This window comes from Patagioenas fasciata, chromosome 1 (assembly GCF_037038585.1).
Source record: "Patagioenas fasciata isolate bPatFas1 chromosome 1, bPatFas1.hap1, whole genome shotgun sequence".
In the NCBI taxonomy this organism is placed as follows: Eukaryota; Metazoa; Chordata; class Aves; order Columbiformes; family Columbidae; genus Patagioenas; species Patagioenas fasciata.
In genome coordinates, this window is record NC_092520.1 from 15,623,828 (window position 1) to 15,641,088 (window position 17,261).

General features: G+C 39.0%; 1 protein-coding gene across 1 annotated transcript in view; it reads left to right on the plus strand.

Moving 5' to 3' along the window:
• Positions 1-17,261, plus strand: part of ARHGAP42 (Rho GTPase activating protein 42) — a 165,922-nt gene that overhangs the window by 111,588 nt on the left and 37,073 nt on the right. Inside the window, exons 6-9 of the mRNA XM_065832144.2 lie at positions 753-863; positions 7,881-7,985; positions 12,076-12,205; positions 16,278-16,378. Coding sequence (XP_065688216.1) covers positions 753-863; positions 7,881-7,985; positions 12,076-12,205; positions 16,278-16,378 — 447 coding nt within the window. The remainder of the gene's footprint in view (positions 1-752; positions 864-7,880; positions 7,986-12,075; positions 12,206-16,277; positions 16,379-17,261) is intronic.

Consider the following 17,261-nt stretch of genomic DNA (forward strand, 5'->3'; position numbering starts at 1 on the left):
TTGTTTAAATTGAGGATAAAAGCCTATTACTCTTTATCAGTGATAAGAGTTAATTCTTTAGTTGTTTAGGCAGAAGTCTTTGTTTTGGTACTAGGTCTTCATGTCGGGTGGGTATTATTCAGGCACATCTGACAAGTATTGCCTTGTTCTTGTATTCAAAAATTAAAATGTGAAAAATAATTGATTTACGAGATTAAGGACTTAAAAATGTTCATATTCCAAAAGCGTGTGACTCATGCTATGAAATAATAGGTTACAAGATGTAGTTAAAGACAGTGTATTTAAGAAAGAAAATACCTTCTTGGAAAGATATTGGAAGTTGAGAAATACATATATTTAAGTGCATGTGATACTCAAACATTTCAATAGAGATATTAATCTTTTTTCTTTCTCCTTAATTACTTTCCTACTCTCTACTATTTCTAAACTTTCCATATACCAGAGACAGAGTTCCTGCTGCCACCTTTCTTTTCTCTCCAGGCTCTCCTGAAAAGCAGAATATTAAAGTGCGAAAATAAAGAGGAAATCAAAAAGGCACAGGGCAAAGGCATGAGGCTGAGATGTGTAATGTTTGCTCCTTAAACTTGAATTTAGATATTCTAAGTTGGTATTCTAATTTTCAGGAAGAAAACTGAATCCCATGAAGCTTGTAAAGCAATCTCATGGAAGATGTGTTTGTTAATGACAAAATCTGATTTTAAAGCAATCATGAGGGTAAATTAATGTTGTCTATATTTCATTTTGTCTTTTAGGCAGATACACAGATTGACAGAGAACACCAAAACTTTTATGAAGCATCATTAGAATATGTTTTTAAAATTCAAGAAGTACAAGAGAAAAAGAAATTTGAATTTGTTGAACCTGTAAGTTTTGTGTTTCATTTTCTTTAGAATGCACACATTTAAAGCTGAAAATTGAATTTAAAATATCTGTTTTTTGCTCCCTTTTAAAATTGTGATAGCAGGTTGTTTGTATATAGACAGACAGTAAGATCTTGGCTTGGGCACTTTCGATGTTTATTGAAGGTTTACATAAGAGTATCATATCTACTGTGAAGTGAAATGTCTGCTGACTTGAAGTGTGCATAACATTTTAATGGGACAACATGTAATGTTGTGTCTTGCAAGACATAATGGATGTTGCCTAATACCATGGTTTCATGGCTGAAATTTTGAGCCAGTTTTCAGATTTAAATATTCCATGTAGGCAGTGTACACATATGTTTTTCTGAGTTATACATGAAATAAAGTGAAAAATCAGGTTTTTTTTAGGATGGGTAAGGGATTTTTTTGTTTGTTTGGTTGGAGTTTTGTTTTGTTTTGTCATGCAGGAGTAGCTTGCCAATTGCCTTATTTCGTTAGTACCTGTAGTCCTGGACAGGGAACATCCAGTGTCACCTGTCCCTTCCCGTTAAGCACTTCGAGCATCGCAGAGCACCAGCTGTGAGAGAGGAACATGACAAGTATAACTTTTTCTCTCTCCATGCCGTCTTCCAGCTCCCTTGTAACTAACTGAAGCAGCACTCTTGGTTGTGACACAGGTTGAATCACATCTCTAACACCCAGTGTCACCAAGAAGAGCTTCTTAGATGCCTCCCCTCCATGAGATGAGAATGTATTGTGTAGTGAATGTTTGACATTGATGCAAACTAATGAACCTGGATTCAGCAAGCAGTACTTACAGAAATCCTATCTTTATGGCATACAGCTGCCAAATCTTAGAGACTAAAACTTTGCTCGGATTCCTAAATAAGAACATTTTTCTACCTGTCACAGATTAATCCAGAGTGTCTCTCTCTGTCTGCTTCTGCAAAACTCTCACATCCTGGAAAAATCTAGCAGGCTCGACCTAGTTCTGACCCTGGTATAGGAAACTTTATGCTCCTGTAAGGTCATAGAAACTTTCTGTATTGAGAAGACTTTGTACATTGGGAAATATTATTGTGCAATTGCATATATTTAAAATAAGCTGTCTTTCATTTGATGTGCTAGCTAGAGAGGAAAAATGAATTAGATTTTATATATTGTAGCTGGAGTTACTAAGCTTTATCCTTTTGACCAGGAGCTATCCCCACACTATGTCAGCCATCATAGCAGCAGCTATGAATTACCGAAATGAAAGAGTGATTTTTCGGTTCATCAGTGCTGATACTGAGCAAGCTAGCGGGAGGTTACTGGTAAACTCAGTCATGTGGACCTGGGTATTTTTGTCATCAGGTGTACACACCTAGTAGGTAAAATTTACTTTTGAGTGCATCAGTTGCCATCCTGTGTCAGATTGATAGGCATTTTAGCCTGGTATGCTGTTTGTGACACACAGGTATGGGAAATACTCTGGTGACTGGGTAATAAATAGCCCTTGTAGGCAGTGTCTTCTGGCTTCGGGTGTGAAGTTTTTATAATCAATCTGCATATAAGTGGAACTTAAGTTGTAACACAAGTTACAAAATTTTGAACCCTTAAAATTGTTATTTTTTTGTTTCTAATCTGTTGCATACTACGTGATGGAATAAAATAATTTACTAAAACCCATAAGGCAACGTATACCAAGTAATTATAATACACATCAGCAATAGCACAAGAGAAAGTTTAAAAAAAAAAGTCTTCAAAATAGACTTTCTAAAAATGCATACTTTATGTAAGTGATGTTGGAAGCATGAGCATGTGCTGCTAGGTGCAAATAGATGAGGACAAAGCCTGACACTTCAAAATCACCCTTCAGAAGATTTGCCATATTATTCATTTTCCTCTGTGTGTTCTATGGACACTCAAATGCTAGGAGGTGCTTGGCCATGTGTCTATGCAGACATTCCTCCTCAGGAGCTCTGCTCATTGTGGTGCCTTCTAGTGCTTGTGCTGGTTTTGTCTGATTTATCAGCTCAGTCTCACATCTCTGTATGATTTGCAGACTGATGTGTCACTAAGAGACTCTTTGAAGACCAGTTTAGCAAAATAAAAGAAAGGCTGTTAGTGCAGTGAAGGAGGCAATTGTGATGCCCATGTGAAAGAAAGACACGTTCGTGACATAGGAATAGAACTTGAAAAGCACATGGTCTGCTGGAGCTCCTTTCAGAACCTGCAGTTTGTCCATGCCAAAAGATAGGGATAGTCTGGGAGCCGGAGTGGGAGAAGCAGCCAAGCAAAAATGCCAGGTGGGTTACACTGGGGCAGTAGGACACTAGAAGTTGGTGAGAGTGGAGAATGTTCCTTCCTGGAGGAGAATGGGGAGAGATTTTAAGATACAAAATGTTAATGACTCATACTCTGGATAGAGGATTACAATATTTAGAGTAGACTTTTGCAGCTGCTCCTCAGCCCCTGGATTTCTCTGCTGTTCTCTGCATCTTGTCTCAAGGAGTTGCTAATGTGTATTAGAATGTGAGTAACTGACAGCTGCCTATTTTTCGTAAAGATCATAAATCTAAACTTTTTCTCAAGGACAAGTCAGTGTTAAAATTCACAGCAAGTTAAACAACACGACAAAGTAAGGCACAACAATCTCTGTTCCTAGCTTTGTCCTTATGGCCGCGGAGACGCTAGTCCAAACCAACACATCTTTCTGAGGATATTACGGTTGTTAGGAGAAATACAAACTCCTTCCTAGAGCTTCGCTTTGTCCCTCAGCAATGCCAGGGTTTCCTTGGTCTGTAGGAATCCGGGCACAGAGCTCGTAAGCAGTAAACTATCTGAAATGTGAGGGTGGTCCGTGAAATGTCATGAAAGCCCAGACATGTTTATTTAAAGAAAAAAAAAAACAACCAACAAACCCTGCCTGTAATTGCATGCAGTTCCATGACACTTGACTGGGGGTGTTAAACTCAATTTCCTCTTCTTTGGATTTTCTATGTTATTTACTGCATTCACTTTAATCTGATGGATAAGTACCTTCTGGTGCTATCTACTTATAAATATAATGAAACCAGGGAGACAGGGACTTCTGGCTGATGTGCTGCAGGCCAAAGGTTAAATTCCTCGCCTATCCTAAACCTAAGTACAGTCTTCTTCCTGTGAGAATGAAATGACCAGGCAGTCTTGAGGTCACCAGCTCTACATAAAAATAAATAAAGTCTCAAGAAATAGCTGGATTTTGTTTCAGGTTCTGTGTTGAAATCCTCACGGTGCTGGGCTAGTGAGTAGCATTGTGTTACGGAGTTCAGACCTTGCTTTGTGACTGATTAGGTAGGCAGACTGAGGTAACTATAAGGCCCTTGTTGAAATGAAAAATTGTTGATACGAACACATCAGGCACCTGAAGACCACTTTGAAATACATTCTGACAATCTTTTTTGAAATGAAAAAGGGCTGGTTTTATTTTCTTTATTATTTAATACAAATCTTTTTAAAATTATGAGCCTGCCTTTAGCAGCAGTGCCACTTGTAACACCAGCAACAAGAAACATCCACTGGGAGCATAAGCGAAGGGCAAAAGTCCTTGGCTTTTAGATCTTCTCCATGCAGGGCTGTGGCTGTACCTGTCCCGCTGGAACTGGTTATGAAGATGCATTAACAGCACAGGCCCACTGGGTACATGGCGTTTTCTGGTGCCTGTTCTTCCACCACTACTGACACATACATAGGAGCAAATGCCATCCTCAGTGTGTTTTTTTTCAACACAGAACTTGAATAAGCTGGTCTAAGACTTGCATATAATAAGCATATTTTTACTTTTATCCCTGTTTTTTTAACTGCTCAGAGTGTATTTGACCAAGAGAACCTCAAGGCTGGATCCTCTGCAGTGCACAACTGCCAGAATACCTGAGCAGTGCTTTAACTAAAATGCATTCAGATTTTTCTCAGGGTTTTTTAGCTGCTGTTTTTTTGCTTTCTGATAAATTCAGCTTTGCTGCCATCTTGTGTTTTTTCTTTTTTCCTTCTCAGTATTTCTCTGTGTAATCTGTAAAAGCGTTTGGTATGGTGGAAGAATATTTTCTTTAAGTATTGAAGCTGAAATTTAAACGGTTTATAATACATTCTGCAGAAATGCCCTTTAAGTTGATCTTTCATTCTGATCATTCAGGCATAAGCTGACATACTGAAACTTTCTCCCACTGGTTCCTTTATTGTAATTTTGGTTGCTTTAACATTCTGCTCTGGTTGCAGTTCTGCTGAGCGCTGTTATTGCTCCTGCAGTGCTGCTTTACCTGAAAAGGGTGGGTTTAGCAGCAGGGTCCTACTCACAGGTTAAGTTAATCCATGTCCTTTTGACTGAAACAAGTTGGAGTAAGTGCAGGAGTAGTTATGCTGCTGTATCTGAATCAGCTGTAACTGGGGATGTGGATGAGTAACTGGACCTGGACTGTAGGTTGGGGCTTTGCACAGCTGGAGCCAGAACAGAGCCTTGGTTATAATTTCCTTATACCTTATTAATAAAGAAGAAAGGTTAGTTTTCTGTCTTTTCTTTTATATAATTCTTTCTAGAATTACATTATAAACCTTGAAATTATAGAACTCTTTCTGTCGGTTCACATAATCGGAGATTTGAAGATAAATTGTTGTATTTGGACCTTCCTCAGAACCACCTGAATAACCAGGAAGAGGTTTGCAGAGCCAGGTCCTTAGCTGGGATCATGATTTCAGCTGGGCAGAAAACCATGTAAAGCTGAGACAATTTACACAAGCAGAGGAGCCTTTCACTTGATGTGGGATGTGGTTCCGGAATTCACACCCCTTGTAGAGGCCCTGCAAAAAGTGAGTGTCACGAGGATGGAGCCAGGCTCTTCTCCGTGACAACCAATGGTAGGACAAGGGGCAATGGGTACAAACTGGAACACAGGAGGTTCCACTTAAATATGAGAAGAAACTTCTTCTCAGTGAGGGTGACAGACACTGGAACAGGCTGCCCAGAGGGGTTGTTGAGTCTCCTACTCTGGAGACATTCAAACCCACCTGGACACATTCCTGTGTAGCCTCATCTGGGTGTTCCTGCTCCGGCAGGGGGATTGGACTGGATGATCTTTCTAGGTCCCTTCCAATCCCTAACATTCTGTGATTCTGTGTGATCCTGCAATACCCAAAAAAAACAAGGAAGTCCTTCTCCCAGCCATGTCTTCACACTTCTACTTGTGCCAGCACTGATGATCTATTAACTTCGAACTGTTTAACTGACCAACGCAGCAGAACAGCCGGCTTCCCCAGGCAGAGATGCTTGCCAAAGGGCTCAGTGGTGCCAGAGGTGGCACAAGAATGTGCGGGATATGTGACAAAGCGGAGTGGGGAGGGGAGCAGGAGTGGGAAGGGGGAGCATGACTCCAGTCTGGCAGCAGCAAGTCATCACGTTAGCTGCTCTGCCCACAGTGCTGCGTCCTTGATCCCTCATCTGTCAAGCCATGAAAATCTGCACATTAAAGGGTGTGGAATGTCTTGCGATGCTGCAATGGATGGGGCCCTAAAATTGCAAAATGTTATTTTAGCTATTTCCCTGATATATACGTGTTACCTTAGTCCAGCAGTTTCTTAGTGAGCAGTAGGAAAGAGGGAGGCAGAACAATTTAACTACATTTCAAGTAGGGCTGAGTGTAAATTTAAGGAAAATATAAACACAGTAAAAGCTGCAATTTTATGCTGTTTCACTTTCAATAATCTATAGCATTGGTAACACAAAGAAAAGTGCATTAAATATGAATGATAACATTTTTGTTGCCTGAGTCTAGGCTACTTCAGTAGTCAATGGAGAGAGATAAATGTTTCCATTGGATCATTCATCCCATCCTGAAAGAGAAGCCTGAAAAAAGGAAACAGAATTATTCTCTCGAATACCTGTGTTTTTTCACTGGGTTAGGAGGCAGCCTGGACAGCCAGTTACTCAACCTAGATGATTAGCTTTTCAATGGCTGTAATACACCAAGATAAATCTGTCATGGTGTTATAGCTTTTGTTATTGTACATCCAAGTTAATATGTCTTCTTTTGTTGTTTTGTTTACTTGGATGTATGTAAGCTAAATTATATATGCAAAGAAAACAGTCCATAATAAAGAATTAAATGCTTGTTATTTAACAGCAGGTAAGAAGACTTACAGCAATGTCAAAATATTTTTAAAATTTAAAATGGAAAGAGTTAGAAGGCTTTTAAAACTACTAGATGGTAAAAATGCATTAATTAGACAGCTAAGATTAAATGTTCAGAAAATCTAGTTGCACTTTTTGCTACTTAAACATTATTTAAAAGCAAACTTTAAAAAGGGCTTTCAACCAGATACGTGCAGGCTTCAACTGTTCTATTGGAGTCAGTCACAGACATACCAAATAGAATTTGTATTTTGTTCAGAGCAGGAAGAAATAGTCTGGATTTCTTGTGTTGTATTAAGCTGTCCAAAACATACTTTCAAGAGTCTCATTTGTGGAAAATAGGTCATAGCCTGAGCAATTACTATGAAGAAAGTGAAAAAAATATTTTGAAGGAAAAAACCTTGAACTCTGAAAGTATGAACTTGGAAAACGCACACTATCAAAGACTCCAGCTGAAAAACTGGACAAAATAACTAGGACAGTGAGTTAAATTATTATGGAAATGACAACTTCATGTTTAACATGTTTAACACCTCTCTTCCTTAAGGTGTGACTGTGGATTCCTTGTTCAGCAAACCTTTGCAATTGCAAGCAATAAAAACTTAGATTGTTCCAGGAGCTAAGACACAGAATGTTTTTTGCTGATGGTTTGCCATATTCTGCTGCTGAAAACTAACAGAAAATCAACCATCCTTAGTTTTTGTTTTCTAATATTCACCTGAATAGAAGAAGTGTGTAGGAGTTGCTAAGAACTACTTTTTCACTATCACAGTCAATACATATTACATATAAGTTTGTGTATGTTCTATTGGTGTTATGTAGCATTAAGAGCACGTATTAAAAATATATAATGCTTCTCAATTTTACTTTTTCAGCTCTTGGCCTTCCTTCAAGGATTATTTACGTTTTACCATGAAGGATATGAACTGGCTCAGGAGTTTGCACCATACAAGCAGCAGCTGCAGTTCAATTTGCAGAATGTAAGGATGATTTGTGTTTACACCATTTGGTTTGCTAATTTAATTTCAGGATATTAAAGTAGACTCGTAGCACTTTATTGGGGCTCTAAATCTTGCAATGTTTCAGTAAGCTGAAGTCAAATTTATGTATGAATAGGCAAAAGTTATTTTTGGTAATTTAATGTCACAAAGATTTCTGTCAACAAGTAACTTTGGAAAAATTAATCTACAGAAAGTCAATTTATGATTTCCAGGCCAAAATTTTGGGACCGGGAACCAGAAAAGGACAGCAACCAAGTTTTGATTAGAAAACATAGCAGTCCAGATAGGTTTAAATATTTGTAAATGCTTTCTCAAGAGTGGGGCCTGTCTTGTGCAGTAAGTGTATGTCCCAAAAATGCTCCAACTAGTATAGAATGATGTGGTTTGTTTCTTTAAGATCGCCACAAAAAGCTTGTTCTGCTGTCTGCTAGCTTATCACTGTATATTAAGTATACTTGGAAAGCTGTGCTCTGGCTGTTCTCTGGATTTGTTTTGTCCACATCAGAGAACTGGTGGGACCTTCCTCCTCCATGAGCAGCTCTCACAAGCATTCAGTTCCACTGGAAGAAAGGGTCTATTATTTATGTAGAGAGTTACCCTCAACTGAGCAGATGGATCTTTTCCTGTAGATTGGTCTGAGTTTGGTGGTAAAATACATACAAGATTAACTGCGCCCAAAAGCACCATTGCCTTCAGAAATACCAAAAATGCATTTAATCAGCATACTTTTCTGATCATCGGAACTGCCATACACAAGTGTATACACACGTACAAGTGTGTATATAGCAGGGTGGGTGTCAGTCTCTTCTCACAAGTAACAAGTAATAGGACAAGAGGAAATGGCTTCAGGTTGTGTCAGGAGAGGTTTAGATTGGATATTAGGAAAAATTTCTTTGCAGAAAGAGTTGTCAGGCACTGGAACAGGCTGCCCAGGGAAGTGGTTGCATCGCCATCCCTGGAGGTGTTTAAAGGACGTGTAGATGTGATGCTTAGGGACATGGTTTAGTGATGGACTTGACAGTGTTAGGTTAACGGTTGGACTTGATGATCTTAAATCTCTTTTACAACCTAAACGACTCTGTGATTCTGTATTTATTTCACTGTGTTAACTCAGTTGTTACATTTCCAAGGATACCCAAGTAAGTATATGCAAAACATCTTTACACCTGATCTGCATTAGAACTACTATCACTTGCTTTTAAGGCAAAAAGTGAAGTTCAACTTGTTAACATTGGGCCAGCCCTACATTTTTCATGACAAGTAACTTCAAATTCCAGTAAAAAAAAAAAAAAAAAGGAAGGAATTCTGTCATTCTGTCATTTACTCCAAAAGCTGTATTTTGGGGTGACTCCATTTCTTTTCCATTTCATTCTTTCAAGAAAAGATACTCAACAGAAATTTTTGTAGCTCCATTAGAATAAAAAAAATCTACAATGGTTTAGAAAATCTGGCACCAGCTCTTGTGGATAGTGCCTTGGTCACTGAACTAAAGGAATATGAAACGTGTCTGGGAGCACAGGAGCACCTTACCCCGCTCAACTGCTGTTCCCTGTAGGTTACTGGAAAATAAAACACTTGACATTTTCCCTGTAGCATCTTGCTGTTAGAGAGACATATGTTAACTTAAAGTTAGACAACAGCATTGCTTTAGCACTGTTAGTGTAGATCTGTATTCTCAGGAGAACTGCACTCTTCCAGGTTTGTCTGTGATTAAACACGCACAGCACCCCTATGTAGCCCCTTCCCCTTCTGTGTTGTTCATATGTACGTATAGATCCCATTTAAAGCACTGCTTCGGGAAATAAGACAAAACTTTCTACATGATTAACCTTTTCCTTTTGGATCAAAATGCAAATGTTCTCTGAAGGTAGAACATCTCAGCCCCTTGTCCTTTCAAATTATGTATTTACTACTTTTGGTTTGCTGCTGAGACTGTTTCAGATAAAGGCACAAGGGGTCAGTGTTGTTGTACAGCACAGTTTCGGTGAAAGGGTGAAAAATGTGCTTCAGTCCAGAGATTCATTTACTTTAATATGGCAAGTTCTGAGAGGAGCAAGAGCCCACAGCGCAGACCAAAACTGGCATTGTAAGCCAGAATATGTTAGTATCTTCTGTGCTTATATCTAGAGAAACAGAACTGTTAAAGGATTTTTTCAGTTTCAATGTTAATTAAATAGTTAATCTCTTCTTAAATACTACGTAAGTACAACTTGAAGTTGTAAATAGACTACAGAGAGAGATGTAAAGTTAGGCAGAGTTATGTATTATTATTTTTTATTATATTTATACATCTGATAAACATACATGAAGATACAGTGGGGTATGGGATGTTGTTCACTTCTTTTACACAGAAACTTGGATCCTGGCTCCAGATCTAGATCAAGAGCTTCCTTTTACCAGCTGGGCTGTCTGCTGACTTGGCACTCACAGCATCGCCCAACCTCAGACTGGAATGAAAGGTGTAGGGCAAGACAAACTGAGGACAGTGTTCAGGGACAATTGTGTTCAGCCCATCTGTTGTAGCTGTCAAAAGTACTCCTCTCCATTACACTGTGTTAAGGTCTTGGAGAATAATTGACCTGAACTGCTGTTTTTGTTCTTAAAATTGTCCTGCAGGAGCAGTAACAGCCGTAGGAGTAGCAGAGCAGTGGCAGGTTGACAGCTCTTCACAGGTCACCGCATCCTAACATGCCCTGTTGTTGTGTTCGCTGTTTCAGCTGGCCAGTGGTGTGCTTTGTATGTCCATTTGGCTTTGTTTTCTATAATTTAATTCAAAGTCCTGGCTTCCTAAATTGTAGTAATTAAAAACTTGATAGAAAAACAGCTATAAGCTCTCAAAATGGGGACATTCATCCTTCAATGGCAAGTCCCTCATGAAGGTATCAAAATGATTTCTGTTAACTTTGGTTTGAATTGATACTTCACCCTAACAGTATTGTCCAGAAAGCTCAGAGAGGAGTTTTACCTTCGTCTCTAATAATAATGTTTATCCTCAAGAAGAAGATTTAACATGTGTGTTATTATACTACTGTGCAACTCCATGAATGGCCCATGAAGAGGGGAAAGTATTTGCCAGTGTATAAAACCAAGAGAGTTTCTTTTTGGCTGGTCAGGATTAAAGTCTGTAAGATGGCTTCACAGAAACATTCCAAAAATCTTTTTTCTTTTCTATTACCTGTAGGAACAAAGTGTTCAACATCTGGTATGTTAGTAGCAACCTATCAAACCTCTGACACCTCATAATAATTCTCTACTACATCGTGGTAGGTGTGTGGACGGAAACCTGGGTCTTACTGAATTCAACAGGAAAAAACATGCATTTACATGAATATAGATATTAGAAAATATGAATAACCCACCTTTGTACCTCATTCTTTGCTTGGCCAGATGCCTGGTTACACACACGACGTTTAGGTCAGACACAGTCCTTCTGTGCTTTTGGCACCGTTTGCACAATCCTATAAAAAAATGTTCATGACAGTGTGGTTAACCTGACTGTTCTGAGTACCAGCAGCTGTGGTATTCCTGCAGATATGGATACACTTGTGGAGAGACTGCAGCCATTTAGACATTAGCCTGGCATTAAACCAAACTCATGTTTTCTGCACCATACTTCAAGTGGTTCAGTGAGACTTCTTACATCAGGTGTAGGGCTGTGCCATCAGCAGCTTCTAGTTCAGCCTGGCTTCTGTCTGTGGATTCTAGAGTACATGGAGAGAAAGTCTGCAAAATGCTGTGTAAGCATACCTGAAGATATGAAATTACCTCTGTTCTGAGGTTACTGACCTGCAGAAAGAGGAAAGTTACTATTCTCAATGTTTCTTTACACTTGTGTGCTTGAGTTCTTCGTTACTGTGTTATTCCTAGGCTTCTAGGGCAATGAAGAGTATTATTCTTCATTGCTTTTTTTTTTTTTTCGGTTTGTTTTTCCTTTTTTTATCTTTGGTAAATGCTTCTGTTGGTCTCTGGTACAGTGTCCTTGGCATTATTAACAATTAGTTCTTCAGTGTTTTTTAGAATTTACGTGAGATAATATGGTATTTTGTTTGCTTCTTTTCCCGGGTATTAGACCAGGAATAATTTCGAAAGCACTAGGCAAGAAGTGGAGAGACTCATGCAAAGAATGAAATCAGCCAACCAGGATTACAGACCACCAAGTCAGTGGACAATGGAAGGCTATCTCTATGTGCAGGAGAAACGTGAGTAAAACAGATACACCTTTTGATTTGAAAGGCACAGCAACAAATGTAAGGGCGAGAAAGTTGTTTAATTAGCAGGACAACACAAGAGCTCTGTGTTTGAATGTCTGCAGACTTCTGCTGTGGCTGCCTTCCAAATGATTGAGAGGTTCAAACGAAAAATAAGTGTTTAACTTTTCGGAAAGCACTCAAAGTAGCTGCAGTCAGATGGGGTGGTGATCAAAACACTTGTAAGCAACTCAGCTCCTGCACCTGGGTCCTTGGGGGGTCCCTGCTACTGGCCACCCCAGTGGCTTAGTGGTAGCCAGCTCTGCTCTGGCTGGCTGCCCCTCACCTTGCAGTCAACCTAAGGTTAAATGAACATGCACATAATTGAAAACAAAGGTGTAAGAGGAAGAAAAGTGACCTAAATACAGTCCGCCAGCTTCAAAATAGCTGTAAATCTATCCTATGTTTCATTCACTTCATGAGACATGAGAATGAAGTGGTGAACTAAATGAAGGAATAAAACTAAAGTTGTTGAAACTACTTTGAAGAACCCAACAATAGATGTTGTTGTAAATGAAAACAGAACCAGGAAATATGTGAAAAGTCATATGAGAGAATTCAAAACTATACGTCACCTCAAGTATCAGCTGCCGCTGGTTTATACCCTAACCAGTACAGAAAACCAAGCCAAACTAGCTGTGTTAGGTAGGAATGTGCAAAACCCTCAGAAAAATAGTTTCTATTATATGGCGTACCCAGATTTGTCTATTTATTTATTCATTTTTCTATTTGCTGTAGAATCAACTTGACATTAGAAAAGTATATAGCAACATTTTGAGATAGTGTGTACATACTTGTACAAGTTTGATGTTTGTGCAAAAATTATTAAATACATCTTTACACCTTATTTCTCAATCTAAAAAAAGAAATAGAAGCCATCTGGATATTGAATTCCTGTGTCAGACTTGACTCCAGTTGATCTCAGCTTTGATGAGATCTTCTTCACTGCTCCCCTTTTAGATGATAACTCAAGAGACTACATGGAGTTATAGATAATTGATTTTCCAAATAACGTAATTAAATTAATCTTTATTCCATATGTGAGCTAAAAGAAATAAACCTCAATGCTTGTCACCGTTAACCTCAGCCACTTTCGCCCTCAGTAGCACTGGAAGTTTTAAGAAGACTCTTTATGTTTTAATTGCGTAATAATGATAAAAGAAACCCCTGTTAAGTGGAAATTACACTGAGCCCTGCTAATGGGGGAAGGAGAAAAGGAGTGAAGCATTGGACACACGCTGTGCTTCATTAAATAGTGAGAGGCCAACTTGACATCCTCTTACTGAAAAGAAATTTGTTCATTAGTTTATTCTGGAGTAAAGAGTAATAGGGTCTGTGATCTCTGTGTCAGTGGGGAAGGTATTAGTTATCTATTTCCTTGTCATGTGGGTTTACTTTCTTACAGCCATCACCCCATAGGCTCATGTCAAATTTTGGACAACTGGGTTAAATACTTGGTATTCTTGAGAGTAAAACTAAATCAGCATATATTTATTAGTGAAATGGATGCTGGTAAGTATGTATTTTGAAGAAAATGGCAGTAGGCCATGAATTGCTTTTTATTCAGATGGACAGTCATGAGTAACTTTAAGTTTCAGTGTAGGTTTCTGGTTACAATTAATGAAAAAAACAGATGACTTCTAAACTCATCTAAAATTGCTCTCAGAGGGCTCATCTTTCTTGTATATGCCAGAAGAGTTAATGAAATGCCATCAGAAGAAAAACTGATTTAGCATTATTATAGATTTTGTTTTGCTAAGTGAAAATAAGTTACTATATAGGAACAGAATTCTGTTAAATTCTGAGGCTGAGTTGACTTGTCAGTTCATGACATTACTTCCCTGTGAAACGGAGGCAACGGAAGAACTTTCTCTGACTTGGCTTAGCAGACTGTGTACATTTCCACATCTACATTGGTGGATTGCCAGATGTCCAACTTTTATGACCAATGCAATCTTTTGCATGTCCACTACCTTTGTGGAAGGCTACATTTAGAAGACAAAGCCATTGCAGCTACAGCAAAACTACTAGGCTTGGTTTTAACACCTTCCATTTTTACTTAACTGTTGACATTAAAAATATGTATATATATATCTATATGCATATATATATTTAACTCAGAGTTCTTTCATGTTAAAAAGAATTAGAAGATTCAGATATACTATACTTTGAAAAATCAAGATAATATTTTCCCATGAGTAACTCCCATTGAAATGAACTTGAAAATCACATGTGGGTTGAAAATATCATCTGTTCCTTTCCTATTCTGACTTTACACAGTAGTTACAGTACTGCATCATATATAGGTATTTTACTCTGTCACCTGCATTGGTGATGGCTCTGCAGAGGGGGACCGCGTTTGAATGCCAGGCTCTGAAGCCCAATGCTGTCCAAGGGGAAAGAAACACTTCTCCTTCTTGGTACCTCTTCACACACAGCCACTGTGTTTGGTCTCTGTGACCCGGAAGCTGTGTCAACACTGGTATTAATGAAATAAATGGGGCTCTTTTCTGCCACTGGGAGCAGCTTGCACAGAATATCCCACCCTCTGTGCTAAATTTCCTAACCTCAAAAATCAAGCAACTTTGTCCAAGTTACCTATTGACTATGTGTTATCTAGTGACTGTGAATGCTGCCAGCACTCTTTATTAACCAGTCCAGTTATAGCCATAGTGTTCTGGCCCAAGGGGGAGCAGTCACACTGCAAAAACCTGAATTACCTTGTCCTCTCCAGTGCACCACTCCTCTAGATCTATCTGTAAGAATTTTGGGAGCTTATCTTGTTCTCTGTGCTATAGTAAACTTTTTATTTCCAGAAAATCGTGAGAGATCTTGGCTGTACTTCTGGGATATGGGGAGAATTATGGAAATGATGTCCTCACAGCAAAGAACACATTATAAATACCTGTATCTAAACTCTGTTAGTGGCCAAAGTTTAAAATAGCGTTGAGCTTAAACTCAAGAGGGTTTTGTGTTTAGATTAGTGAATGAAGGTTCACAGGAAGGACTGAGCAAAGCTCTGGGTAATCCAGGAGTGAAAACATCTTCCTCATCAGAAATCCAGTACTTTGCAGTAGGATTAGGAAGTTGTGTGGTGTGAGCTCTCCAGGATAAAGCACACACCCGCTTACTCGGGGGTCACTGCAGATTTCATGTGTGGCTATCTCAATCGAAGACTAGTAAATCCATAAGTACATTATACTTTGGTATTGTGGGTGTGTGCAGTTGTCAGTTTGTGGACACTGTCAGTTGTACACCACTGTTACAGCCATCTCTTCCCCAGCAGGACCCGTTCCAAGGCATAAAAGGCCACTGTTTCTAGCTGAAAGTGCCACCTCTGCCATCCAGTATTTTACTCCTCATCTCTAAATCATTATTATTTGAGAGTCCACTGTTCCTCACTTTCCTTTCCTTTTCCATAATGAAATCACCCTCCAGTGCTCAGCTACATAAGATGGAACATGTCTCTGAGTCAGTGCCATTTTACCCACTCCCTTAAGGTAACAGGTAGAAGAATGGAGTTCCTATGGTGCTACCAGAAGCATTTGTTACCTTTGAAAAGAGCTCTGAAAGTAAAGGGGAAATGCACTCTAACTGCATTACCTCATTGAGTTTTCTGTGTCTAATACCAGACTTCAAGGTTTTGCTCAGAGGAAGGAAGTAATACTGAATCTTAGTGCTTCACTTGAGTTGGTAAAATCCTCAACTGTATTTCCTAGGCAGAAAAATCCTCAGGATCTTACCTGTCTCCTGCCTGTCTACCCTAGTAAAATGCTGTTACACATCCAGTTGACAAAGAAAATCAGTCTGCTGGAATTTTGTTGGGTAACCTCATCAAGCTGCTTGAGAATTATACCTGGAGAACATGTTCCAATTAAAAAAATTGGGGGAGTTTGGTTTGATTTTTCTTTTGTAGGCTACATGTAGATGCTTTTGTTTCATTTCTCTGCTTTATCTAACTACAACTAAAATAATGATAAAATGCCAAAATAATTATATTTAATATTATTTTTCTTTAATCTAGGACCTCTTGGATTTACATGGGTAAAACATTACTGCACTTACGATAAAGGAACAAAAACATTTACAATGAATATAGCTGAAACAAAATCTGGTGGAAAAGTGGTAAGTTTCACGTGCATGAATGCATACATGAACTGTATATTCCATCATTTATATTAAGCATCCAGGAGCTGTTCAAAGACAAAAATGTGAACAAAGCATAAGCCTGTTTTCATACATGAAACAATGCTTGTCTTGCATAGTATAGACAAATTAAATATTTAAATAAAACTATTTCTTTAAAAATTTATATAAACTACTTATTAAACAACTTCTCTGCTGTGGTAGTTGCAAATGCATAGGAAATCAGTCACATTTGCACAAAATCATAGAATCAGGCTTGGAGGGGAGCTCCATGGTCAATGCAGGGTTGAACAGAGCAGGTCAGCGAGGCCTGTGGCCAGTCAAGTTTTAGATATCTCCAAGGATGGAGACCCCTCAGCCTCTGTGGGCAACCTGTTTCAGCATGTGACTACCATAAAACAAACCTTTTTCTTAAGTATTTTCTTAAGTATTACCTGTGTTTCAGTTGGTACCCATTGCCTCTTGCCTTTTCACTGGGCACCACTGAGAAGAATCTGACTCAGTCTTCTTTACTCCTTCCCATCAGGTATTTATAGATAAATCACCTTCTCCAGACTGAACAGTCCCAGCTCTCTCAGCCTCTCCTCATATGACAGATCACAGGATCACAGAATGTCAGGGATTGGAAGGGACCTCAAAAGATCATCTAGTCCAATCCCCCTGCCGGAGCAGGAACACCCAGATGAGGTTACACAGGAAGGTGTCCAGGCGGGTTTTGAATGTCTCCAGAGTAGAAGACTCCACAACCTCCCTGGGCAGCCTGTTCCAGTGCTCTGTCACCCTCACTGAGAAGAAGTTTCTTCTCACATTTAAGTGGAACCTCTTGTGTTTCAGTGTGAACCCATTACCCCTTGTCCTATCA